The sequence below is a fragment of the Sorghum bicolor genome, chromosome 7 (genome assembly GCF_000003195.3).
Source record: "Sorghum bicolor cultivar BTx623 chromosome 7, Sorghum_bicolor_NCBIv3, whole genome shotgun sequence".
Lineage (NCBI taxonomy): Eukaryota > Viridiplantae > Streptophyta > Magnoliopsida > Poales > Poaceae > Sorghum > Sorghum bicolor.
In genome coordinates this window covers 2,016,357-2,041,402 of record NC_012876.2, presented here as the reverse complement: position 1 = coordinate 2,041,402, position 25,046 = coordinate 2,016,357, and the positions used below count along the sequence as shown (strand labels likewise).

The following is a 25,046-nucleotide window of genomic DNA, read 5'->3' as shown; positions in this document are numbered from 1 at the left end:
ACATGACAGCCTTGTAAGCAAGCTCAACTAACTAGGATGCTTCTTGGGTTGTGTGTCTTGTGTTGCAGATCACCACTTGGTTACAGATGAGAATGATTCTTGATGTCTGCTGGTTCATGTTCAACTACTTCACTAGCTCTTGTTATATAAAGAGGCAACAGAAGGCTAGAAAGAAACCATTGCAGCTACAGCAGCAGCAGCAGCAGCTTGCCTTCTCCTCTATTCCCACTGAAGAGAAGCTTCAAAGCTTCCATTGCAACCATGGCCTACCATCTGAGATCTGCAAGTGTGCCTTCGAGCCCTCGCTCCAGTGAAACCAGTGTCGAGGAACAATTGCAGAGCCTGAAGGTGACTGTCTCTTCGCCTTCCACGATTGTCCAAACCATGAGAGATAGTCTGAGAAAACTGGGGAGCATCTACAGCTGCATCGACGAGCTCACATGCTTCCCTAGCAGCCAGAGGAAGGTGGTGGAGGAGGAGCTTGAGCGCTCTCTTGTTCTGCTTGACCTCTGCAGTGCCATGCAAGATAGCTTTGCCGAGCTCAAGACCATTGTCTTGGAGATGCAATTGGCTCTCAAAAGAGGGATGATGCAGCTGTTCAGGCTAGGGTTCACTCTTACGCTCGTTCAGCCAAGAAGGCGCAGAAACAGTGCAAAAACATCAACAAGGCTGCTTCTGACATCGATGGAGGCAGGGTGGTCAAGCTGTTGTCGGAAGCAAGAGAGATAGCTGTCACAATCCTCGAATCAGCACTGCAACTCTTGTCGAAGCAAGTTGCGATGCCAAGCCCTGGGAAATGGTCTCTTGTATCCAAGGCTTTCCAGAAGAAGAGAGTTGTGTGTGAAGAGGAGCAATTGCAGATGTTGGAGTTGGACATTGTGGACCTTGAGAGCGGAGTTGAGACTTTGTTCAGGAGGTTGATCCAGAGCAGAGTTTCACTTCTAAATGCTCTTAGTTTGTAGATAGATATAGGTCCTGCACCAGCTCCACCCTGCGATTAGCATCCGCCTTTTAGAGGATCTCCTGATCATCCAAACAAATTTGTTGTATATATGTGATAGAAAGTGTACAGAAATTCATCTGACTGAGAAGCAAAGTTTGTTGCTCCATCCATTTCCTGTTGTCTATTCCAGCATTCTTCTTTCCTGTGGAGAAATTTCTTTGTTTAGGTCAAGTTGCCTACGCGCTTTCGTTTAGAATTGTACAAAGGGGAGTTAAACAACAGTCTAGAGGGCTTTCCTCACCATGATTGGACTGTTAAAGAAGTGCAAATCAACTTGAGGCACATCTCATGTGAAGCAGAATATCATGATCAACTCATTTTCTCACACACTGACACACTGCCATGATGAAATCCTGTTACCGATAGCTGGTAAATGACAGATTTACAAAGTTATAATCTTCATTACAGGTACAGAATGATCCTCTTGAGATTTCTGCTTCAATTTATTATTATTACAGGACTCAGTGTACTCTGAATTCTGAACAGCGTCACTTTTTAGCAGAAGCAGCAGAAGCCCAGTAAGCCTGAATCTTCTTGGCGTACGCCACAGCCTGGTCCGGCTCCGGCAGCACCTCCTTGGCCACGGCGGTTTCCGCAAACCGCTCGGCCCACGCCGCCAGCAGCGGAGCCTGAGCAACGTCGATGACCTCGACGCCGAACATGGCGCGCAGCGCCCCGAACCACGGCAGGGAGCACCCGAGCGCGAGGTCCAGGTACCCAACGGAGTCGCCGCCGAAGAAGCCCGCCGCCGCACCGTCGTCGTTGCCGCCGCCGTTGCTGGAGGTGATCTCGGCGAAGGCCTTCTCCAGGTTGAGCACCGCGGCGTGCGTCTCCTTCACCTTCTCCGCTCTCTCCTCCTCCGTCGCCGCCTTCATGACGTCTACCCACGCCGGGAACAGCTTGCCGTCGATGTAGGCGGCCCAGAAGCGAGCGACGGCGCGGCCGTAGGGGTCAGCGGGGAGGATGGCTGCGCCGGTGCCGGTGCCGGGCGGCCCGGGCCAGACCTCTTCGAGGTACTCCAGGACGACGAGAGACTCGCAGATGGGCTTGCCGTTGTGGATGAGCACGGGGACCTTCTTGTGCACGGGGTTGGAGGTGAGGAGGAGGTCGCTCTTGTGGAACAGGTCCTGCTCGACGTACTCGTAGCTCAGGCCCTTCAGGTCCAGCGCCATGCGCACGCGAAGCGCGAAAGGGCTCACGTGCAGGCCCAGCAGCGTCAGACGACCCTCGGCCTCCTTGTTGACAGCATCCGCCATTGATGGATGCTTATTAGCTTATGCTTTCTCCTCTCCCTATCTCTTCTGCTGTTTGCAAAACTAGCTAGTTAGCTACTTGGGTGGGTAAGGTTTCTATATAGCCTGGTTTGGTTGACTTAACTCCCGTCACATCGAATGTTTGAACACATCTATGGAGTACTAAATATAAACTATTTATGAAACTAACAATATAATTAAAGAATAAAACGGATCTTTAAATCTAATTAGTCTATAATTAGATACTAATTAACAAATAAAACGAAAATACTATAGTACTTATTAAATTTTAACATCTCCGACCACAGGTGCCCATAGAACTACGACATCGTCATCTATGGCGCTGCAACCTAGTCAAACTGCAATGGTTATTTTATTTTTTGTCAACCTGCAAGGGATAACATTTTGGTTCACGTGGATGCTATCTCTTTGCGGAGATCCCGGACCACCGGATGTTTTGTCGTCTTTGGGAACGTTTATTTTTTTTACAACAACCATCATCTTTGGGAACGTGATTTCCTGTCACTAGAAAACGTGTGGCCACTTGGCATCACATATGATACACATTTCATGCTGCGTCGGTAGAGGTTTCTGTATATATTACTCACTGTGTTTCGAATCATAAGAGGTTTTGTTTTTCTAATCTATTATTTTTCTATAAGAGGTTTCTAATCTATATATCTAAGTGTACGTAGGAAAGTCAAAATATCTTAGGCCTTGTTTAGTTCGCAAAAATGTTGGGTTTTGGCTACTGTAGCACTTTCGTTTTTATTTGACAAATATTGTCCAATCATGGAGTAGCTAGGTTCAAAAGATTCATCTCACAAATTACAAGTAAATTATGCAATTATTTTTTTATTTTTGTCTATATTTAATGCTCCATGCATGCGACCAAAAATTCAATGTGACGGGAAATCTTGAAAATTTTTGCGAACTAAACAAGGCCTTATATAATTTTTAAGTTGGAAGGTAAATTACTTTAGGAGGGAGGTAGGCACTTGTAAAGTATAGCCTAAGCGATCGATGTGCCATTGTACATGCATCTTGTCTTTTATTAGTTGTTGCCAGAGTAAGGAAAAATCAAGGTGCAAAAAAAGATCATCTAGTAATTAACTAGACCCAGGTGTACCCCATGTAGATAAAGGTGGTTTAGTACCCTGATTTCTTAGATTTGAATCTCTTAGGAAAATATTTGTTGAAGATTGATAATGAGGAAGGTCTCTTGCGAAGTTGCAATCGCTCTTTGCTAAACATTACTTGAAGGCTGGTCCCTTATGAAAACAGAAACATGTTAGCCTATAATATAATTCTATAAAGTTGAGGAGCAACAAGTATTCTGTTTTGATGCAACACAATTAACAACTTATCTTCTTTTCTTAATTAACAGGTTATCTTCTCTGTCTGTTTCTCTCTTGTTTCCCTTAAAAAGAACTTACATTTTTTTTTCTCATAATGTTTGGAAGGGATGGACATCGCAGAAACATAGTACATATTACACACTCGAGCAGATTCTTTGCTGATGGCAATTGGGACATTACAGCACCATAAGCTGATATATTATGCAGGAGCCGCATGCCTTCACGTAGTGCACTAGAAAATTGGAGAACACTGGGGTCGGGGAGACCAAGACATGACACGAGTGCTATCATTAAGCCACAGTGTATTTCTGTGATCAGATCAGAATCAGATGTTAACACGCGGCTTGCTTGTTCCATAAAAAAAAAAACACGCGCCTTGTTTGGAAGGCTGGAGCTGGATTGCTGGAGTGAGCAAAGTCAACATGCTGCTTACTCATCCACCGGCAACTTGCATCTTAATTAATCCATGTCATGATCTGGATCTGATGCAGTGATTTCTGATCTTGGCGTTCTTCACCCGTGTAGGTGAGTTTGCTGCCAAAAATGCAGACATGACAGCTTTATAATCAAGCTCAACTAACTAGGATGCTTCTTGGGTTATGTCTTCTGTTGCAGGTCACCACATGGCTACATATGAGAATGATTCATGATGTCTGCTGGTTAATGCTCCACTGCTTCACCAGCTCTCGTTATATAAAGAGGAAACACAAGGCCAGAAAGAAACCATTGCATTGCAGCAACATAAGCAGCAGCTTGCCTTCTCTTCTATTCCCAGCGAAGAGAAGCTTCAAAGCTTCCATCACAACCATGGCCTTCCATCTGAGATCTGCAAGTGTGCCTTCGAGCCCTCGCTGTGGTGAAACCAATGTCGAGGAACAACTGCAGAGCCTGAAGGTGACCGTCTCTGCGCCTTCCATGACTGTCCAAACCATGAGCGATGATCTGACAAAGCTGGGGAGCATCTACAGCTGCATCGACGAGCTCACATGCTTTCCTAGCAGCCAGAGGAAGGTGGTGGAGGAGGAGCTCGAGCGCTCTCTCGTTCTGCTTGACCTCTGCAGTGCCATGCAAGAGAGCTTTGCAGAGCTCAAGTCCATCGTCCTGGAGATGCAATTGGCTCTCAAAAGAGGAGATGAAGCGGCTGTTCAGGCCAGGGTTCAGTCTTATGCCCGCTCTGCCAAGAAGGCCCAGAAGCAGTGCAAAAAAATCAACAACAAAGCTGCTTCTAGCATTGAAGGAGGCAGGGTGATCAAGATGCTGTCTGAAGCAAGGGAGGTCGCCGTCACAATTCTTGAATCAACACTGCCACTCTTGTCGAAGCAAGTTGCGATGCCAAGTCCTGGCAAATGGTCTCTTGTATCCAAGGCTTTTCAGAAGAAGAGAGTTGTGTGTGAGGAGCAATTGCAGTCGTTGGAGTTGGACATTGTGGATCTTGAGAGCGGAGTTGAGACTTTGTTCAGGAGGTTGATCCAGAGCAGAGTTTCACTTCTAAATGCTCTTAGCTTGTAGATACATCCTACACCAACTCTAACCCTGCGATTAGCGTCCGCCTTTTAGAGGATTTGCTGATCATCCAAACAAATTTTGTTGTATATATGAGAGAAGTGTACAGAAAACTAGTTGACTGGAAAGAAAAAGTTTTTGGTCCGTTTCACTGTGAAGAAATATGTTTGTTTATGGTTGCCCATCTTGCGTATGCGTTTTCATTTCACATGAGCATCATTGAACTGTTATAGAAGTACACATCATTCATCCTCATCACTAGTATGAGATAATGAGTTGTTCTTGTTCACATGACATGTGCCTCAACAGCAAGCACAAGATCCATATGCAGATCTTGCTATCAACAGCCAAAGTGTGCATCTTCCAAGAAGCTGGTACCTTAACAATTACAACAAGCACAAGAAGAACGTTGGTTTCCTCCGTCCTAGAAGCGGGCCGGCTAACGTTGGTTTCCTCCGTCCTATCATCCATGCCAACCTATCACCTCACAGTTTTCCCGCTGGCCGCATGGGCCAAGAAGAAAATTGATAAAATCAGGAGATCTTTTCTTTGAAAAGGGGAGGAAAATGCAAATGGCGGGCACTGCCTAGTCAATTGGCCAACAGTGGCTAGGCCAAAAGACCTAGGTGGCCTAGGAATCCTTGACCTTCAGAAATTTGGAAGGGCTCTCCATCTGCGGTGGCTTTGGCAGGATTGGACCAATGAATCCAAACCATGGGTTGGCTCAGAAATCCCCTGTAACGAAGAAGACCGCCTCCTCTTTAAAGCCTCAACCTCGATAACAATTGGGGACGGGGCCAAGGCCCGCTTCTGGCATGATAACTGGCTTGATGGTGAGGCACCCAAAAACCTCGCCCCACACTTGTTTCAGCTAGCTGCAAGAAAAAACAGATCAGTGCAGCAAGAGCTGGACAATGACAGATGGATACACTTCCTAAGTAACCGTATCAACACCACGGAGCACTTGGAAGAATTTGTTTCACTTTGGATAAGAATCCAAGCCATACAACTGCAGCCGGGCGTAAAGGACTCCATCATTTGGCGATGGACCGCAGATGGATGCTACTCCACCCGCTCTGCGTACAGGATTCAATTCAGAGGGTCTTATGCCACTTTCAAAAGTGACCTCATTTGGAAAGCCCGAGCAGAAAATAAGTGCAAAGTATACACTTGGATTCTAGTGCAAGGCAAGATACTAACGGCGGATCACCTTCAGAGAAGAGGTTGGCCTCATCAAGATCGCTGCGTTCTGTGCAACGGCCCTTTAGAAACATGCTTACACCTTTCCCTTCTATGCCCGTACGCCAAGGCAGTGTGGAATCATATCCTAAACTGGGAGCACTTCGACACCCAGTTAACCCAATTCCACCAAGACCCTTCTAGCATCAAGTCATGGTGGGAGGACGCTGTAACGAAAATCCCAAGGGAACAAAGAAGGCGCTTCAACGGCTTGGTCATCTATACTTGCTGGAATCTTTGGAAGGAGAGAAATCGTAGAATTTTCAACAATGCATATGAGGCGGCGCTGCAGGTTGCTTCAAAGATTAAAGAGGACATAGCGCAAAGAGAAAGGGCTATTCAGAGAGCAGGCTAGCTTTTTTCTGGTTTTTGTTTCTTCTTCTCCGAGTGCTCTGCTTTTAAGCAGCTGTTTACTCAAGCTGTACATAAAACTTTCTCTTTTCTAACTTAATAGAGAGGCAGAGCTCCTGCCATTCCTTTCAAAAAAAAAAAAAAACAGCAAGCACAAGAAGCCGGTACCTTAACAAATACAAATACAAACTCAGCAATATTCTGTTAGGGTTGTATATTTCTCAGAAACCAATCTCCATTAAACAAGTGTTAGGCTTAGAGCATGCACGTATACACTTTGGGAGTTGGAAAATGAGTTGGTCATGATGATTCCTGTTGCCGATAGGTGGAACATGACAACGTGATAATCTTCATTAGGAGTACAAAATGCAGCACTGAGGCCATAAAATTTTATAGCATGTGGAACCTCTTGAGATTGCCAAAGATTCCACATGATATGGTTCAGCAGGCATCAACAGTGAAGTCAACTGCTGCCTCCACCGGCAAGTAGCAACCAGCGTCGGCACAGCTCTGCATCTCCCATTGCATAGCTTGCTCACTGATGCCGCAATCCGGATCCAACACTAAACTAAGCACTCGTGCACATCATTTTGCCGCGTACCTGAACAACAACAAAAGGGAAAGGCATCAGCTTGTCGTGCAGACAGGTGGTTTTTTTGCAGCAGCACAACAGCTCCCATTGATGAGATTGTTTGCTGTTTCTTCATCTTCTTTGGTTATATAAAGAGACGAGCTACACCATGCAAGAGAACTTCGGAGAGCTCAAGATGAGCATCATGGACATGCAGATGGCTCTCAAGAGAGGAGACAATGCAGCTGTCCAAGTCATGATCCAGTCCTACATCCGATTGGTAAAGAAAGCACAGAAACAGCTCAAGAAGATCAGCAAGAAGGCCATTGCAGTTGATCAGGAGAACTGCAGGCTCATCAAGCTATTGTCTGAAGCAAGCCAGAGAGATTGCGATCACCATGGTAGAAACTGCAGATTATTTTCCCTGGCTACATCATGCATATTCATTTACAATCACATATTCAGAGCATAACTAAGCATTTATAGTCCGGTTTATCTAATACAAAGATAATGTGCAACTTCTAAAACACTAAACATGTGTCTCAAAAAATATCTCGAGATTTAGAGTGTCGAGGTTCATCTCAAAATTGTCATTCTATAAAGATTTTGTTGCTGATTCTCACTACTGTTATCACCATATATCATATAGATTCTGCACACCACATCCACAATTGTCACCATATATTCCCATCAAGCTTATGGTTGCTATGGATCAACTTTGCCCCACAATTCAGCCATCATATTAATGCGCCACTGAAACACTCTGCGCCTAAAAAGTCCATGTTAAATGAATCCTGCATTTTATGGCAGCCTAATTAGGCTGAATGCTTAGAAGCTATAATGATAGGGAAATGGAGTAACCAGTAACCAAACATGTCCAGCAGATCAAATCATGATTAAATGTACGTGTGCATCCTATATAAATTTGATCAGCTGGACAAGAAATTAAAAACAGGAAGCAAACACAACACCGGCATTGAAAAATACCAAGATAAATGAACCAAGTTTTGCTGTTCAAGACATCCACGGACAGAAGCCACCCAGTCCAATGTGACGCACACCGGCTTGACAGACCAACAACAACGCACAAATGCCTACCAGAATCCTAAGACTAACGCTACATATATATAGGTATCCTTTCATTCATCTGTGGCAAATGAACTTGGCACAGCCACAAAAGAAACCTCCCATAACCAACAAACCAAAACCATCCCACATTAAGAAACCACCGCCAGGTTTATCATCCCCTGGGCCCATTGTGCAGTATCCCGAACTTCATCATCCAACTCTTGGGCTTGGCACTCCCTCAAGAACTCAATATGGAATAGTTGGGTCTTGAACAGATCCTTTGAGCTCTCGCCAAGCGTGTCTGCGAGATCCCCAAGGACAGCAACTGCAGCCTTTGTCACACTATCATCCCTGATGGCACAAACAACAACAGAACAGGGATATATTATAGCTGTAAGAAACAGGTAGCAAAAAAAAAAAAAAAATTGAACAGAAATTACAATGTAAATGAAAGGCACCTGCTCCTATCTTTGAAGACAGCTTCAGTGAACTGTAGTAGATGGGTTGCATATGGAATCATCTGCTGAGCTTTTGGGCCCTTGATGCCCTGGAGTATACCAGAGTATGCCTCAAAAATGCCGCGTCTGAGCTGGTTGCCATAATCAACCATATCATCATCACTCTGATTAAGAGTACCAAGGAGTCCTGCAGCTCCTTGAAGCATCGGAATGGCATATGGTAGGTATTTCTCAAAATTCTCACCAATAGCAAGAGCAATGTCTCCAAAGCATGAGAAGATCGGAGGCTTCACAGACCGATTGAGCATAGAGCTTGATAGGTTTTTAAGAAGAACAGTCATAATGCTATCACAGAATGGCAAAATTTTATCTTCCAAGGCACGACAAATATCACCAACCACCCCAACAGAGATGGAACACACTTGGTACTCTTCATAATTCTGCAAGCCAGCCTCCAGATATGTGAAGAAGTTAGGCATGTATTTAACAAAATCTGGACCAGTAGCATATGCAAGAGCACCAATTGCAAGCATAGCTTCTTCATGAACAGTAGAATTGTGGCAGGCAAAGACGCGCAGAAACAGCATCATCAACTGATCAGCAGTCTGAGAAATTATGGACTTTGCATCTGTGCTGCTCAGTTTCTGGATGATGACCTGCAGAACACCACATAGCAAAGCCTGAAGATCGCTTTGCTTCTCCTTGTCACCAGAAGAAAGTATATGGAGATCAAATGTAAGGTTTAATCTTCTCATGATCTCCTGCAACAATTGGCCTATGATGCCTGAAGTTTCAGGTATATTGCTGACTCTCACAATCTCATTCAGTGCTTCATAAGCAGAAGCACGAAGCCTGAAATGGGTGGTATCAGCACGGTCCGCGGCAGAAAGAAGAGCAGCAATGATATTAGGTAGATAAGGTGTGAGCATAGAAGACATTGACTCTGCATCTTCATAACCTTGGGCAAGAAAATAAATAGCTCCACAGACTTTCTCAGCCACATTTGGAGCATCTTTACTACTCTGAAGCAACACAGACATGATACGAGGAAGGTTTGAATTATTTATGATTGGGTTTGCACCATCTGGAGAATGTAAGAGCTCAAATACCCTCCCAAGAGTCCAAGCAGTAGTATCTTTTACCTGGCTATTTGTATCATTCATTGTGTTAAGCAAGAAATCAAGACCAGCCTGGACCAGTGGAGCAAGTTTTTCAACAGAGGGGCCTTCAAGGATAGAACCAAATGCAAAAGTAGCTGCCTCGCGACAATGCCAATCAGGCTTTGTGATGTTGGCCTCGACAAATGGCATCACAAGAGGGACAACTGCATCACCAACAGTTTTAGAAATGAGTCCGAGGCACGTCCCACCACTCATAGAAATGTTCCAAACATTATCATCTTGATCTTGATCTTCCTCTTGCTTCAACAAAGCTTCTAGCAGCATCGGTACAAGTGAAGGGAGGGCCTTTTCAATAAAGCAAAAGTGTGCAGTAGAGTTGCCATCCTCAGATCCCTCATATTCATCTTGGAGCATAATCTCTTCATCACAAATAGCGCTCCAGAACTCAACAGCTTGAAGCGCAACTGGTTCCTCATCACCTTTCACTGCATTAGCTGTCAGGTTGAATATCGTTTGCATGTAAGGATCTAAGTGTGGATAATATGTGGATGCTATTGCAACAAGGCATTCAAATGCAGCCTGTCTGATCTCCACTTCTTTAGACACAGCAGTCTCACAAACCACCTTCATTATATAATTCCTCTCCATTTCATTTGCAAAGTTACTCACGGCAATGTCAAGAGCATTGTATAGGGCCTTAACTGCAGCAAGACGAACTTCAGGGCTGAGCTCTGTCTGGTTCATTCCCTGGACAACAGCAGTCAGAACAGCATTCACTTGGTCCTGCTCCATGTCCAGTGGAGAAATCTCCTCACAGACATACCCCAATGCCTCTAGTGTTGCTTGTTTCAAAGGAGCAGATGCACCTGGAGAAGTCATGTTGCCCAGTAATTTGGCAACAAGGTCTTGCCATTCTCGACGTGGTATCTCAATTGATGCAACCTTGGCAATGACTTGTGAAGAGGTATGCCTCGCATCATGCACCGAAGATCCTAGTGTCACCAGCAACGACTCCTTGATCTTCAACTTGACAGATGGATCCACGCTTACCCATTGCTGAGTCAGTAGCTCCTTTTTCGCAGAATCCTTCTCGTCCAAAGAATTCTTAAGGATAATACCAGCAAGCCTTCTAGACTCCGGAGGTTTTTCATCGTTCGAGAGCTCTATTGATAAGGAGAGGAGGAAGTTAGGAAGATTCTGCTCCTGGAACTGCGTGAGGTTGCCTTCTGCTACTGTTCGAAGGTTAGCATCTGGAGATTGAGCAGCTAAAAATAACAGATTTTCAGTCAGCAAGGAATCACAGAAAATCAACAAGCAACATAACACATCAACAATGCAGATTACTAAAGGTCAGTCAGACAGAGACAGTTGAGCGTAGCTTAAAGCTTTTGCATTCAAAACAACATTGCTCACAGCACAATATTAGCCAAACAACTCATTCGAACAAATTTTTTATCAACATATGCATAATATTTGCTTAGCCTCATCAGCAATCCAACCAAGGTTTGAAAAAACGTAGTTAAACGCTAACCTTCGAACAGTAGCAGGTGGAGAGGTAGAGCGACGGACAGGGGCGCGCAGGTGGAGCAGCGGCGGTGCTCAGTCGGAGGTAAGCAGAGGAGCGGCTGCGCGCAGGTGGAGGAGAGCAGAGGAGCGGCGGCGCTCAGGCAGCCAGGCAGAGGTGCGGCGGCGCGGTCTCGTGAGAGCGAGGATTTCCTAACGGTGATGGCACTATGGCAGCCTGGTAGGGCATCCGTTGGGTGTTCGTGTTCTAGCCTTCTAGGTTTAGATGGGCTGTCGCCTAAAAATTTTTTTTTTAGATTGGCTAGTGGGCCTCCTCCCTTACTGGGCCGAGTGGGCTGTTATGGTATTGCTCTTCTTTTTCTATTGGAATCCTTATTCGTTCACATTTACTGGACCGGAGTCCTATTTGCAAAAATGTATAGTCGCGACGCTTCCCCTCCGGTCGCCGCCGCCGCCGGCGGCGGCGGCGGAGTCGCGGACGCGTCGGGTTCCGCTGCCCATGTTCCAGATGGAGAGCCATTTGAGCGCCAACATCTCCACCGCCGGTGGACTGCCACCATGGTCGCCCAGGCGCAAGGGCACCGGCGGGACGACCCCTAAGGCCGCCGTCGCCACCGTCTCGGGTTGGCCACTGAACTCGTGGGTGGAAGCCGCAGTGCTCCGGTCTCCGGCAACGCTCTGGTCAACCCCAATGCCTCTTCCATTACCTTCTTCTCTCTGTTCTCCTCTATTTTTATCCATGGCAAGGGACCGAGCGTGTGCATCATCTTGCACGCTCGAGCGAATCCGTTGTCACCGCTAGCTGCGACATGACAGCGCGATAGCAAGCTAGGTCCATGCGAGTGCGCAATGCAGAACCCACCGGATCGGATTGCTTGGGAGCCTGGAAGCTGGAGGCGAGCCAAGTCAACTAGTGTTCGTCCCTCCACCGGCAGGACAACAACTAACCAGTGGCGCGGAGCCAGGATTTAAATCTTGGGTATTCCCTTGCCGGTGTCTGGTGGGCCACCACTCAGCTGTTGCTTCTAACCTTATGACCGACGTGTCTTCAACGGTCGTCATATAGGCATAGCATAGATACAGGGCCACGCCCGCGCTGCACGCCCCGCTCCGCTAGGAGCTAAGGACACTGGAAACCAGCAGTGCCGCCACTACATCATGCCTGGTCAGCTAGGGTTAGAGATTTAGGAATGAGGATTATGGAATTGTCTCCCACTCAAGCCTCGTTCACTCACACGAAAAGAATACTTTGTTATACATGTTGCCATGTGCATATTCCGATTTGTCTTGGAAAAGAGTTTGGAAATAAGATACGATTTGTATTAATATTTGGTGGCATGAGTCAATATGTATGTAGTCTAGAGATAAATAATTACGTTTTCATTTGTAGAAACAACATATAGAATAATTTTGGCAATCGAGCTAACATAGAACCTATATAGAAAAAGGAATACAAGAATAAACTAACAAGAATGAGAGAAAAAATTTATTTGCTAAATATAGAAATGCTAATATATTAGATATACATATATATAAATATACCTATATATATTTAGTGTATAAAAAAGTTGGGTATTCCTGGGAATACCAGGAATACCCACTGTATCCACCCATGCAACTAACAGGCTTATTAATCCATCTCAGGATCTGGATCAGATGCTAACCTCGAACGCCCTTTCGCCCGTGCAGGCGAGCTTGCTAGCCATAATGCAGACATGACAGCCTCGTGATTGTAATCGTAATCAAGCTCAATGAGCGATGGGATTCTTGGCCTCGGTCCTGCAGCGCATGAGCACCGAGTTGGTCACACATGAGACTGATTCTTCCTGTCTGCTGGTCAGCTGTGCAGTTGCTTCAACCTCTCTGACTATATAAAACAAGGAAACTGAAGCCTGGAAGGGACACCATTGCAGCAGCTTGCATTTGCTCTTTCCTTCTCTTCTACCTCCAGTAGCTTCATTCCAAGGATGGCGTGCCATCTGAGATCTGCGAGTGTGCCTTCGAGCCCTCGCTCCAACGAGATCAATGTTGAGGAACAGCTGCAGAGCTTGAAGGCAACTGTCTCATCGCCTTCAGCGACCATCGGAACCATGGTTAATGGTCTGAGCAAGCTTGGGAGCATCTACATTCACATAGATGCGCTCACATGCCTGCCCAGCAGCCAGAGGAAGGCAGTGGAGGAGGAGCTCGAGCGCTCCCTCGTCCTGCTTGACCTCTGCAGCGCCGTACAAGAGAGCTTTGTGGAGCTCAAGGCCACTGTCCAGGAGATGCAGTTGGCTCTCAAAAGAGGAGACGGTGCGGCTCTCCAGACCAGGGTTCAGTGCTACTTGCGCTTGGTCAAGAAGGCACAGAAGATGTTCAAGAAGGTCAACAAGAAAACTGCTTCTGACATCGAAGGATGCAAGGTGATCAACCTGGTTGCTGAAGCGAGGGAGATTGCCATATCAATCCTCGAATCAACATTCCATCTCCTGTCGAAGCAAATCGTGATGCCAAGTTCTAGCAAGTGGTCGCTTGTCCCCAAGTCTTTCCATAAGAAGAGAGTCCTGTGCAAGGCGGATCAATTGCAAGGGTTGGAGCTGGACATTTTTGATCTTGAGAGCAGAGTTGGGACATTGTTTAGGACATTGATCCAGAGCAGAGTGTCTCTTCTGAATGCTCTTAGCTTGTAGACAGATCATAAAACAACTCTGACCCCCTGCGATTAGCATCCGCCTTTTAGAGGATTTGCTGATGATCCAAACAATTTTGTATGTACAGATATATATGTCAGAAAGTGTACAAAATTACTCAATTGAGAGATTTTTTGGTCCATTTCCTGTTGTCAGCTGGTGTCTCCCTTGTGATTAATTTTATGGTGTGCATTCTTTCCCGTGATGCCTTTATGTTTTACATCATGTAATGGCCAGCAAAACAAGAACTAAGGTCAATATGATTTGAACTGTTATGCAAATACACGTTCTCCTGTGTTCAACATCATTATGAGAAAAATGAGCTGGCATGAGATGTGCCTCAACAGCAAGCCCAAGTGGCCAAGATCAGTGGATCTTGCTCTCCCTAGCTAAAACATGCCAACTCCAAACCATGAGAATTTATCTCCTCCTACCATGATTTGTTTCTAAGAAACCAATAACATAGCATTTATTGTTGTATGGAATCCTGTGCAGTGCAGTTGATACTAATATGGCCCCTTACAGCTTTATCTCCTTGATTAATATTATTATAACGATTAGGGGTTTTACCCCTCCAGTTTTCTCCCCCAAAAAACATGGATCTGTTATAGTTGTATTTCACAGGACTTTGTGCCATCTGCTTCTACTCTATGTATTAGGATAATAGGCTATATACTCATAATTTTACCCACCAAAATGAATTTGTTACATCTTTTTGTACTTGTTTTTCTTGTTAATATGTTCCTTCTAGCCTCTTATATTTTTTTTTTCAGAGCATGGATCTTCAGAGTGAACCCTCAGAGCATGAACCTTCAGAGTGAACCCAAAGGTAAGAAAGTTTCATTAATTTCATCAAGATTTCACTTGAATGATACATAGCAAATTCATTAAAATAAGTGTTTAGCAAGACTTGCATAACACAAACACTGCTCCGGGTTATAGGATGCACGAATGTGCTAGACTGAATTGTCATGATTTGTTGCAGACAACAGGAGTACAACATGCTGTAGCAAAGCCACAAAATTATAAAACACATCTGTAGATTTTCTTGAGATTGCCAAAGGTGCTGCACACCTTATAATTAAATAAAAAAGAATGAACATGCCAGCGATGCTCACTTCAATTAAACATATATGAACCCACTAGATTAGAATGCATGGGAACCTGGAGCTGGGAGGCAAAGTCAACTGGATGTTTGCCCCTCCACCGGCAACTTGCATGCTAATTAATCCATCTCAAGATCTAGATCAAATGCTAATCTCGACGCCCTTTCATCCGTGCAGGCGAGCTTGCCAGCCATAGCGCAGACATGACAGCTTCTAATCAAGCTCAAAGGCCAATGCAGTTCTTATTAGTTGGCTTTGGTTGCAGCGCTTGAGCATGCAGTTGGTCACACATGAGAATGATTCTCCCTGTCTGCTGGTTCATCTCTGCAGTTGCATCTGATTCTCCCTGTCTGCTGGTTCAGCTCTGCAGTTGTGCATCCACCTCCTTCGCTATATAAACAGCAGAAGCCCTGAAGACGCCATTTCAGCAGCTTGCCTTTTATCTTTCTTCTCTCTCACTCCAAGAAGTTTCAGTGTGTCACAGCTTTCATCAACTCCAAGGATGGCTTGCCATCTGAGATCTGCTAGCATGCCTTCGAGCCCTCGCTCCAGGGAGGCCGATGTTGATGAACAAATTCTGAGCCTGAAAGCAGCCATCTCTCTGCCTTCAGCAACCATTGAAACCATGATCGATGGTCTGAGCAAGCTTGGGAGCATCTACAACCATATCGACGCGCTCACATTCTTGCCCAGCAGCCAGAGAAAGGAAGTGGAGGAGGAGCTCGAGCTCTCCCTTGTCCTGCTCGACCTCTGCAGCGCTGTGCAAGAGAGCTTTGTTGAGCTCAAGGCCAGTGTCCAGGAGATACAATTGGCTCTGAAATGAGGAGATGGCACGGCTGCCCATACCAAGATTCAGTGCTACGTGCGCTCGGCCAAGAAGGCACAGAAGCTGTTCAAGAAGGTCAACAAGAATATTGCCTCTGACATCGAAGGATGCAGGGTGATCAATCTGCTCGCTGAAGTGAGGGAAATTGCCGTGTTGATCCTTGAATCGACATTGCATCTCCTGTCGAAGCAAATTGCGATTCCAAGTTCTAGCAAGTGGTCTCTTGTCTCCAAGTCGTTCCAAAAGAAGAGTGTTGTATGTGAGCCGGAGCAATTGCAAGGGTTGGAGCTGGACATTGTTGATCTTGAGAGCAGAGTTGGGACATTGTTCAGGACGTTGATTCAGAGCAGAGTGTCTCTTCTTAATGCTCTTAGCTTGTAGACAGATCATACAACAACTCTGACCCCCCTGCGATTAGCTTCCGCCTTTTAGAGGATTTGCTGATCATCCAAACAATTTTGTGTGTACATATATAGGAGAGAAAATGTACAGAAAAATACTCAACTGAGAGACAGTTTTGGGTCCATTTCCTGTTGTCAGCTGGTGTCTCTCTTGTGATTAATTTTATGCTGTGCATTTTTGCCTGTGATGCATTTATGTTTTACATCATGCAAAGTCCAGCAAACAAGAATTAAGGTGAATATCATTTGCAAATACACGTACTCCTGTGTTCAACATCATTATGAGAAAAATGAGCTGGCCAGAATATTCTTGTTCACATGATATGTGCCTCAACAGCAAGCCCAAGATCCTTATACAGCAGATCTTGCTGTCCCTACCTAAAACATGCCAACTCCTGTTAGCATGATGTAATTAGGCCTTGTATTAGGGAATGTAATTGAGCCCATACGGTAGGCCTGCGAGCCACCCTAGCTGCCCCTATATGTAATCCTTGTACACATCAATGGAACACAATCAATCATTCCTAAACTTACATGGTATCAGCGCGGTTACGATCCGCTTCCGCAAACCCTAACCTCTACGCGCCGCCGCCGAACCGATCGCCGTCGCTGCCCGCTCCACGTCCACCGACGTCGCTGATCCCTTCGCTGCGCACACTGATCGCCCAGCAGCCACCCACCTTCCTGGCCCTGGTCGCTGATCCCCCAAACCCTATCGCCAGCCGCCGCCACCGGTCTTGGTCGCCGATCCAATCGCCCAACACCGCACGCCGGCCCCTGGTCGCTGATCCCCGCGTCTCCCGTCGTTTTCCCCGTCCTCATGGCGGACGATGACGAGGCTGCCGCCGCCGCAGCCGCTGCTGCCAAGGAGGCCGACGACCGACGCATCGCCCAGGAGCGCGCTGACGCCGTGCGCGCCGCCGAGGCCGCTCGCCTCCGCGTCGAGGCCCTGGACAAGTACGAGGCTGCGCACGAGGCCATCTGGGCTACAGCCACTGCCGTCGTCAACATCAAAGGCATGATCCCCATCGTCCTCGACAAGGCCACCGGCACGTACACCAAGTGGCGCGGCATGTTCCTCACGGTGTTGGGCAAGTACGCCCTAACCCCGCACGTCCTCGACGACGTCGCGCTGCCCGAGCGCCCCGTTTGGGTCCAAGTGGACTGCGTCGTGCTCTCCTGGATCTTCTCCACCGTCTCCGGCAACCTCCAACAGTCCCTCATGATCAAGCAACGCCGGGCACGTGAGGCGTGAACGTACCTCGAAGATGAGTTCCTTGGCCAGAAGGAGTCGCGCGCCCTTCTCCTGGAGACGCAATTCCGCAATCTCCGCCAGGACGCCATGAGCGTCACCGACTATTGTCGCAAGTTGGAGACCATGGCTGCGTCCCTCGTGGAGTTTGGCGACCCCATCAGCGATCGCCAGATGGTCCTCACTCTTCTTCGCGGCCTCAACGGCAAGTTCCGCCATATGGTCGCCATCTTGAAGATGCATCGCCCGTTCCCGAACTTCGCCGACGCCCGCACCCACCTGCTGCTCGAGGAGGTGGACCTGGACGCTCGCCCTCCGTCTCCACCAGCGGCTCTCGTCGCGGGCGTTCCATCTGCTCCAGCTGCTCCACGCCAAGGCGGCCAAGGCGCTGCTGCACCACCTGCCCCTGGCCGACCCGGTCAGCCCGCACCTGGTGGCGCGCCAGGCAACCAGCAACGCAACAGTCGTCGCCGTGGCAAGGGCGGCCGCGCTCAGGGCCAAGGCGCCAGTGGCCAAGGCCACCAAGCTGCACCTCACGGTGCACCGCACGCAGGAGGACAGGGCCAGCAGCACGGACACGGCCAGGGCACCATGCCATCGTTCCAGCAGCCCTGGGCCGGCCAGCTGCAGATGTGGCCCTACGGCCGCCCACCGCCACCACCAGCGTTCGCCGCCGCTCCTCAGTACCACTACACCACGGCTCCAGGAGCCGGCTACGGCCACCACGGTGGCACTGCGCCGCACGGCTCTTTCTACGGCGCGGGCATACCCTACGGCTATGGCTACAGCAGCGGCGCACCCTCGGCACCCCAGGGCATGTCGTACCAATCGACGCCTTGGAACCCCGTTCACGGCGGTGCTTGGAACCAGGAGTCCCTGGTGCAGAACTTCAACACGATGACACTCCAGCCCTCGCAGTCGGAGTGGTACGCCGACTCGGGCGCTGGCTCCCACATGTCTTCGGACACTGGTATACTTTCTACTACCTCTATGCCCACTTCATCTACTCCTTCATCTATCATTGTGGGCAATGGCGCTTTACTTCCTGTCACAGCCATCGGATCTCGTACTTTTTCTTTTCCACATGGTAATCTTGTTCTTAAAAATGTTTTGGTCTCTCCACATATTATAAAGAACTTGATTTCCATTCGTCGTTTTACCACCGACAATAATTGTTCTATTGAATTTGATCCGTTTGGTCTTTCTGTGAAGGATTTACAAACCAGGAACGTGATCGCCAGGTGCAATAGCTCTGGCGACCTCTACCCGTTCTTCCCATCCACCACCAGCGCCACCGCACTCCTCGCTGCTCCCACATCCCTTTGGCACCGTCGCCTCGGTCATCTTGGGCGTGAAGCTTTGTCCAAACTTATTAGCTCCAGTGTTATTTCATGTACTAAGGATGATTTCCATCATCTCTGTCATGCTTGTCAGCTCGGTCGTCATACTAGACTTCCTTTTAGTACTTCCACATCTCGAGCTACCAATAATTTTGATTTAATACACTGTGATCTTTGGACATCCCCTATTGTTAGTGTGTCGGGCTACAAATATCATTTGATCATTTTAGATGATTGCTCTCACTACATTTGGGTTTTCCCACTTCGCCTCAAATCTGACACTTTTTCCACCCTTGTCAACTTTTTTGCTTACGCACGTACACAGTTTGGCACCACCATCAAGAGCGTCCAGTGCGACAACGGTCGTGAAGTCGACAATTCCATGGCCCGCACGTTCTTCCTCTCTCACGGTGTCACGCTTCGCATGTCATGCCCCTACACGTCGCAGCAAAATGGCAAGGCCGAACGCTCGATTCGCACCATTAATAACATCTTGCGTTCTCTGTTGTTTCAGGCGAGTCTTCCTCCGGCGTACTGGGTAGAGGCCCTCCACACTGCCGCCTACCTAGTAAACCGGCTCCCCACCAAAACGCTCGCCTCCTCCACCCCGTACTTTCGGCTTCACTCCACCCACCCCACATATGATCATCTCAAAGTTTTCGGTTGCGCGTGTTATCCAAATATGTCCTCCACCGCACCCCATAAACTTGCCCCCAGGTCATCCCTCTGCGTCTTCCTTGGCTATTCCTCGGAACACAAAGGCTATCGGTGTCTCGAGTTAGAGTCGAATCGCATTATCACTTCCCGACATGTCGTTTTTGATGAATCCTTTTTCCCTTCCACCGACATGTCTACCTCACCCATGGCATCCTTAGCCTTGGATTTTTTACTTGCTGATGATGAGATAACCGCTCCAATCCTTGGAGCACAGCGTGTGTATGCAGGTTCCACGGCGCGGCTCGCCAACAGCGGGCGTGGTGCTGAGTCGCCGGCGCCCAGCTCGCCCGTGCCCGGGCCGCAGGCGCGCGTCTCGCCCACCACTGGCTTGGGGACACCGCCTGGCTCCCCCGCAGGCCCGCCCGGCTTCTCCAGCGCTGGGGCTCCCGGCTCACCAGCACCGGGAGCGCCCAGTCCACATGCGCCGCCAAGTCCTGGGTCACCAGTGCCCGGGTCTTCTTCACCGAGCCCGTCCCAGGCTGGTGCTGCTGCCCCTGTGCGCCACGCACAGGTTGCTGCCAGCGGCGCCCCGGCCACGGGACGTACACTAGCCACGAGGCCGGTCTCCGTCGCTCCCATCGAGAATGCGCATTCCATGCGCACCCGAGGCAAAGCTGGCCTCGCTCAGCCCGTGGATCGCCTCAACCTCCACGTCGCGCCTGTGTCGCCGCTCCCTCGCTCAGTTCGTGATGCCCTCACTGATCCTATTGGCGCGCAGCTATGCAGGCTGAATTTGATGCTTTGATTGGCAATGACACCTGGAGCTTAGTGTCCCGCCCTCCTGGAGTCAATATGGTCACTGGCAAATGGATTTTTCGCCACAAGCTGCACGATGATGGGACTCTTGATCGCTACAAGGCTCGCTGGGTTCTTCGGGGTTTCACACAGCGCCCTGGTCTGGATTATGATGAGACTTTCAGCCCTGTTATCAAACCAGCGACTGTTCGTGTTATTCTCTCTGTGGCACTCTCCCAGGATTGGCCTGTTCATCAGCTGGATGTCAAGAACGCCTTCCTGCATGGCACCCTCGAGGAGACAGTCTACTGTGTACAGCCCACTGGCTTCGTGGATCCCTCTCATCCTGGTATGGTGTGTCGTCTCAACAAATCCCTGTATGGTCTGAAGCAGGCACCTCGTGCATGGCATCAAAGGTTTGCTTCCTATTTGTCTTCCATTGGCTTTGTTGAAACCAAATCCGACAGCTCACTGTTCATCTACCGCTGGGGGTCTGACACCGCCTACTTGCTACTGTATGTGGATGACATTGTTCTCACTGCCTCCTCCTCCCAGTTCCTCCGTCAGGTGATTGAGGCCCTTCAGCGTGAGTTTGCTATGACAGATATGGGTCAGCTTCATCATTTTTTGGGCATCTCTGTGACTCGGTCTGCTAAGGGTATGTTTCTCTCCCAACGCCAGTACACTTTGGACATTTTGGAGCGCGCCGGGATGAGTACGTGCAAGCCGTGCAGCACACCTGTGGATCTTCACTCCAAACTATCCGCATATGGGACTCCTGTTGGCGATGCCACCCAGTACCGCAGCTTAGCAGGTGCTCTTCAGTACTTGACCTTCACGAGGCCAGATATTGCTTTTGCTGTCCAGCAGATTTGCCTTTACATGCATGATCCTCGAGAGCCTCACCTCGCTGACCTGAAGCGCATCTTACGCTATTTACAGGGTACTACGACACTTGGACTGACCTTGCGCCGCTCGCCTCTTGCTGAGCTCGTTGTCTACACAGATGCAGATTGGGCCGGATGTCCTGACACGTGACGATCGACCTCCGGCTATGCAGTCTTCCTTGGAGACAATTTGGTGTCTTGGTCCTCCAAGCGGCAGCACACCGTCTCTCGGTCTAGTGCCGAGGCCGAGTATCGTGCTGTAGCAAACGGTGTCGCTGAAGCCACTTGGTTACGACAGTTACTTGTTGAGCTCCAGCGTCCTCCTCACCGTGCTACTTTGGTCTACTGTGACAACGTTAGTGCTGTCTATCTCTCCAGCAATCCTGTGCAGCATCAGCGGACGAAGCATGTTGAGATCGATCTCCATTTTGTTCGAGAGAAGGTTGCCCTTGGTCACGTTCGAGTTCTCCATGTCCCTACGACATCGCAGTACGCCGACGTCTTCACCAAAGGTCTTCCTACTTCCTTGTTCCAGGAGTTTCGGTCCAGCCTGACCGTTAGCGATGCTCCCGATTAGACTGAGGGGGAGTGTTAGCATGATGTAATTAGGCCTTGTATTAGGGAATGTAATTGGGCCCATGCGGTAGGCCTGCGAGCCACCCTAGCTGCCCCTATATGTAATCCTTGTACACATCAATGGAACACAATCAATCATTCCTAAACTTACAACTCCAAACCATGAGAATTTATCTCCTACCATGATTTGTTTCCAAGAAACCAATAATTTACCATTTACTATTGACTGGAATACTGGATTCCTGTACAACTGCACAGTTGATATTAATATGGGCCTTCTCTTTGAATACACCTTTATCTTTTTTATTAACATATATAATCAGTAGTGGTTTTACCCCTCCAGTTTCCTCCAAAAAACCATGAATCTCTTATAGTTGTATGGTATTTCACTGGACTTTGTGCCATCCACGTCTGCTCTATGTATGAGTATAATTAGGCTATACACTGATAGTTTGACCACCAAAATGAATTTATTATATCTTATTTGTCTCTTTTTCTTATTAACATGGCTCTTTCTAGCCTCTTATAATTGTTTTTTTCAGAGCATGGATCTTCAGAGTGAACCCACAGAGCATGAATCTTCAAAGTGAACCCAAAGGTAAGAAAGTTAATTTAATTGCATCAAGATTTCTCTTTGAATGAAACATAGCAAATTCTTTAAAATAAGTGTTTAGCAACCAGATGACTCACGTGACACCAACACTGTTCTGTGCCTCTATCCGTTAGAGAAGGGTTAGAGAATGCACATATGCGCTAGACTGAATTGTTATGATTTATTGCAGACATCAGGAGCACAACATGCTATAGCAAAGCCACAAAAATACAAAACATGGTTTTAGATTATCTTGAGATTGCCAAAGCTGCTACACGCTTCAATTAAACCAAAAAAAGAAAAATAAGAGAACATGCCAGCGATGCTTGCTTCAATTAAACATATCAGAACCCATTAGATCAGAATACATGGGAACCTGGAGCTGGGAGGCGAAGTCAACTAGATGTCCACCCCTCTACCGGCAACTTGCAGGCTATTTAATCCATCTCACGATCTGGATCATATGCTAATCTCGACGCCCTTACGTCCTTGTAGGTGAGCTTGCCAGCCATAGCGCAGACATGACAGCCTCGTAATCAAGCTCAATGGACAATGCAGTTCTTATTAGTTGGCTTTCAGTTCCAGCGTCTGAGCACGCAGTTGATTACACATGAGAATGATTCTCCTTGTCTGCTGTTTCAGCTGTAGTTGCATCCACCTCCGCCGCTATATAAACAACGAAGCTGAAGCCCGGAAGACAACATTGCAGCAGCTTGCCTTTGATCTTTCTTCTCTCCCACTCTCAGAAGTTTCAGTGTTTCAAAGCTTTCACCAATTCCAAGGATGGCGTGCCACCTCAGATCTGCTAGCATGCCTTCGAGCCCTCGCTCCAGCGAGACCTCTGTTGAGGAACAGATTCTGAGCCTGAAAGCAGCCATCTCTCTGCCTTCAGTGACCATCGAAACCATGGTCGATGGTCTGAGCAAGCTCAGGAGCATCTACAACTGCATCGATGTGCTCGCATGCTTGCCCAGCAGCCAGAGAAAGGCAGTGGAGGAGGAGCTCGAGTGCTCTCTCGTCCTGCTTGACCTCTGCAGCGCCATTCAAGAGAGCTTTGTGGAACTCAAAGCCAGTGTCCAGGAGATGCAGTTGGCTCTCAAAAGAGGAGACAACGCGGCTCTTCAGACCAAGATTCAGTGCTACGCGCGCTCAGCTAAGAAGGCGCAGAAGCTGTTCAAGAAGGTCAACAAGAAGACTGCCTCTAACATCGAAGGATGCAGGGTGATCAACCTGGTCGCTGAAGCGAGGGAAATTGCCTTGTCGATCCTCGAATCGATATTGCATCTCCTGTCGAAGCAAACTGCGGTTCCAAGTTCTAGCAAGTGGTCACTTGTCTCCAAGTCATACCAAAAGAAGAGAATCATGTGCGAGGCAGAGCAGTTGCAAGGGTTGGAGCTGGACATCGTTGGTCTTGAGAGCGGAGTTGGGACTTTGTTCAGGACGTTGATCCAGAGCAGAGTCTCTCTTCTGAATACTCTTAGCTTGTAGACAGACCATACAACAACTCTGACCCCCTGCGATTAGCATCCGCCTTTTACAGGATCTGCTGATCATACAAACAATTTTGTATGTAGATATGTATATATGTCCAGAAAGTGTACAGAAAATTCCTCAAATGAAAGACACAGTTTTTGGTACATTTCCTGTTGAGAGTTGGTCTATCTCTTGTGATTAATTTTATTGTGTGCATGCTTGCCTGTCATGCAAAGGCAAGCCAATCAAGTACTAAGGTCATATCATTTGAACTGTTATGCAAATACAAGTTCTCCTATGTTCAATATCAGTATAAGAAAAATGAGTTGGCCAGAATATTCTTGTTCACATGAGATGCGCCTCAACAGCAAGCACACTTTCCTTACATAGTGGATCTTGCTCTGCCTAGATAAAACATACCAACTCCAAACCACTAGAGTTTATCTAGTAATACCACGACTTATTTCCAAGAAACAAACAACTTAGGAATTCTGATTGAATGTTGAATCCTGTGAAACCATTAGATATTAACAAGGAACTTCTCTGTGTATGGACCTTTATATTTTTTATTAATATATATAATCAGCAGGGATTTTACAGATCCAATTTTCTTCTAAAATATATGGATATCTTATAGTTTGTATTTGTTAGGAAATTTTGCTACCTGTTTCTACACTATGTACGAGTATATTGACTATGCACTTATAATTTGACGCACCAAAGTGAATTGTTAGAATTTTTTCTCTCTTATTAATATTGTCGTTTCTAGTCTCTTGTAAGTTTTTTCAGAGCTTAAATATTCAAAGTGACACGGAATGTAAGAAAAACTGAGTAATTGTATCCAAATTTTACTTGAATGAAAGCAGAGGAAAGAGAAAAACACATGAATAGAATAAAAGAGTATTCACAAAACAAGAATGGAAAACATATGAAATAAATTTACGTGAGATAAGATGGGAGGGGAAAAAGGCATGTAGCCAAGTGTCGACGAAAGCTAGCCGGCAGTCTACCTTGGGGTAT

At 47.4% G+C, this 25,046-nt stretch overlaps 5 protein-coding genes and 2 pseudogenes across 5 annotated transcripts; 5 read left to right on the top strand and 2 right to left on the bottom strand.

The window, feature by feature from the left end:
* LOC8066117 lies at positions 98-6,315 on the top strand. Its single transcript, XM_021464898.1, has 3 exons — positions 98-728; positions 1,503-2,163; positions 4,230-6,315. The coding sequence occupies exons 1-3, from the start codon at positions 262-264 to the stop codon at positions 5,121-5,123; spliced, it is 2,022 nt and encodes a 673-aa protein (XP_021320573.1). The 5' UTR covers positions 98-261; the 3' UTR covers positions 5,124-6,315.
* LOC8074038 (probable glutathione S-transferase GSTU6) lies at positions 1,342-2,336 on the bottom strand. The gene has a single exon (XM_002443738.2). It carries the CDS (start codon positions 2,257-2,259, stop codon positions 1,492-1,494), a length of 768 nt encoding a protein of 255 aa, XP_002443783.1. The 5' UTR covers positions 2,260-2,336; the 3' UTR covers positions 1,342-1,491.
* LOC8074036 (importin subunit beta-1) lies at positions 8,254-12,190 on the bottom strand. Its single transcript, XM_002443737.2, has 4 exons — positions 11,860-12,190; positions 11,457-11,666; positions 8,805-11,190; positions 8,254-8,697 (listed from the first exon to the last, which is right to left on the bottom strand). The coding sequence occupies exons 1-4, from the start codon at positions 12,188-12,190 to the stop codon at positions 8,496-8,498; spliced, it is 3,129 nt and encodes a 1,042-aa protein (XP_002443782.2). The 3' UTR covers positions 8,254-8,495.
* LOC8074035 lies at positions 13,358-14,536 on the top strand. Its single transcript, XM_002444913.2, has one exon. The coding sequence runs from the start codon at positions 13,417-13,419 to the stop codon at positions 14,119-14,121; it is 705 nt and encodes a 234-aa protein (XP_002444958.1). The 5' UTR covers positions 13,358-13,416; the 3' UTR covers positions 14,122-14,536.
* On the top strand, positions 15,656-16,576 carry LOC8074033 (annotated as a pseudogene).
* LOC8074032 lies at positions 17,275-20,314 on the top strand (annotated as a pseudogene).
* LOC8074031 lies at positions 23,055-24,362 on the top strand. The gene has a single exon (XM_002444909.2). The coding sequence runs from the start codon at positions 23,337-23,339 to the stop codon at positions 24,039-24,041; it is 705 nt and encodes a 234-aa protein (XP_002444954.1). The 5' UTR covers positions 23,055-23,336; the 3' UTR covers positions 24,042-24,362.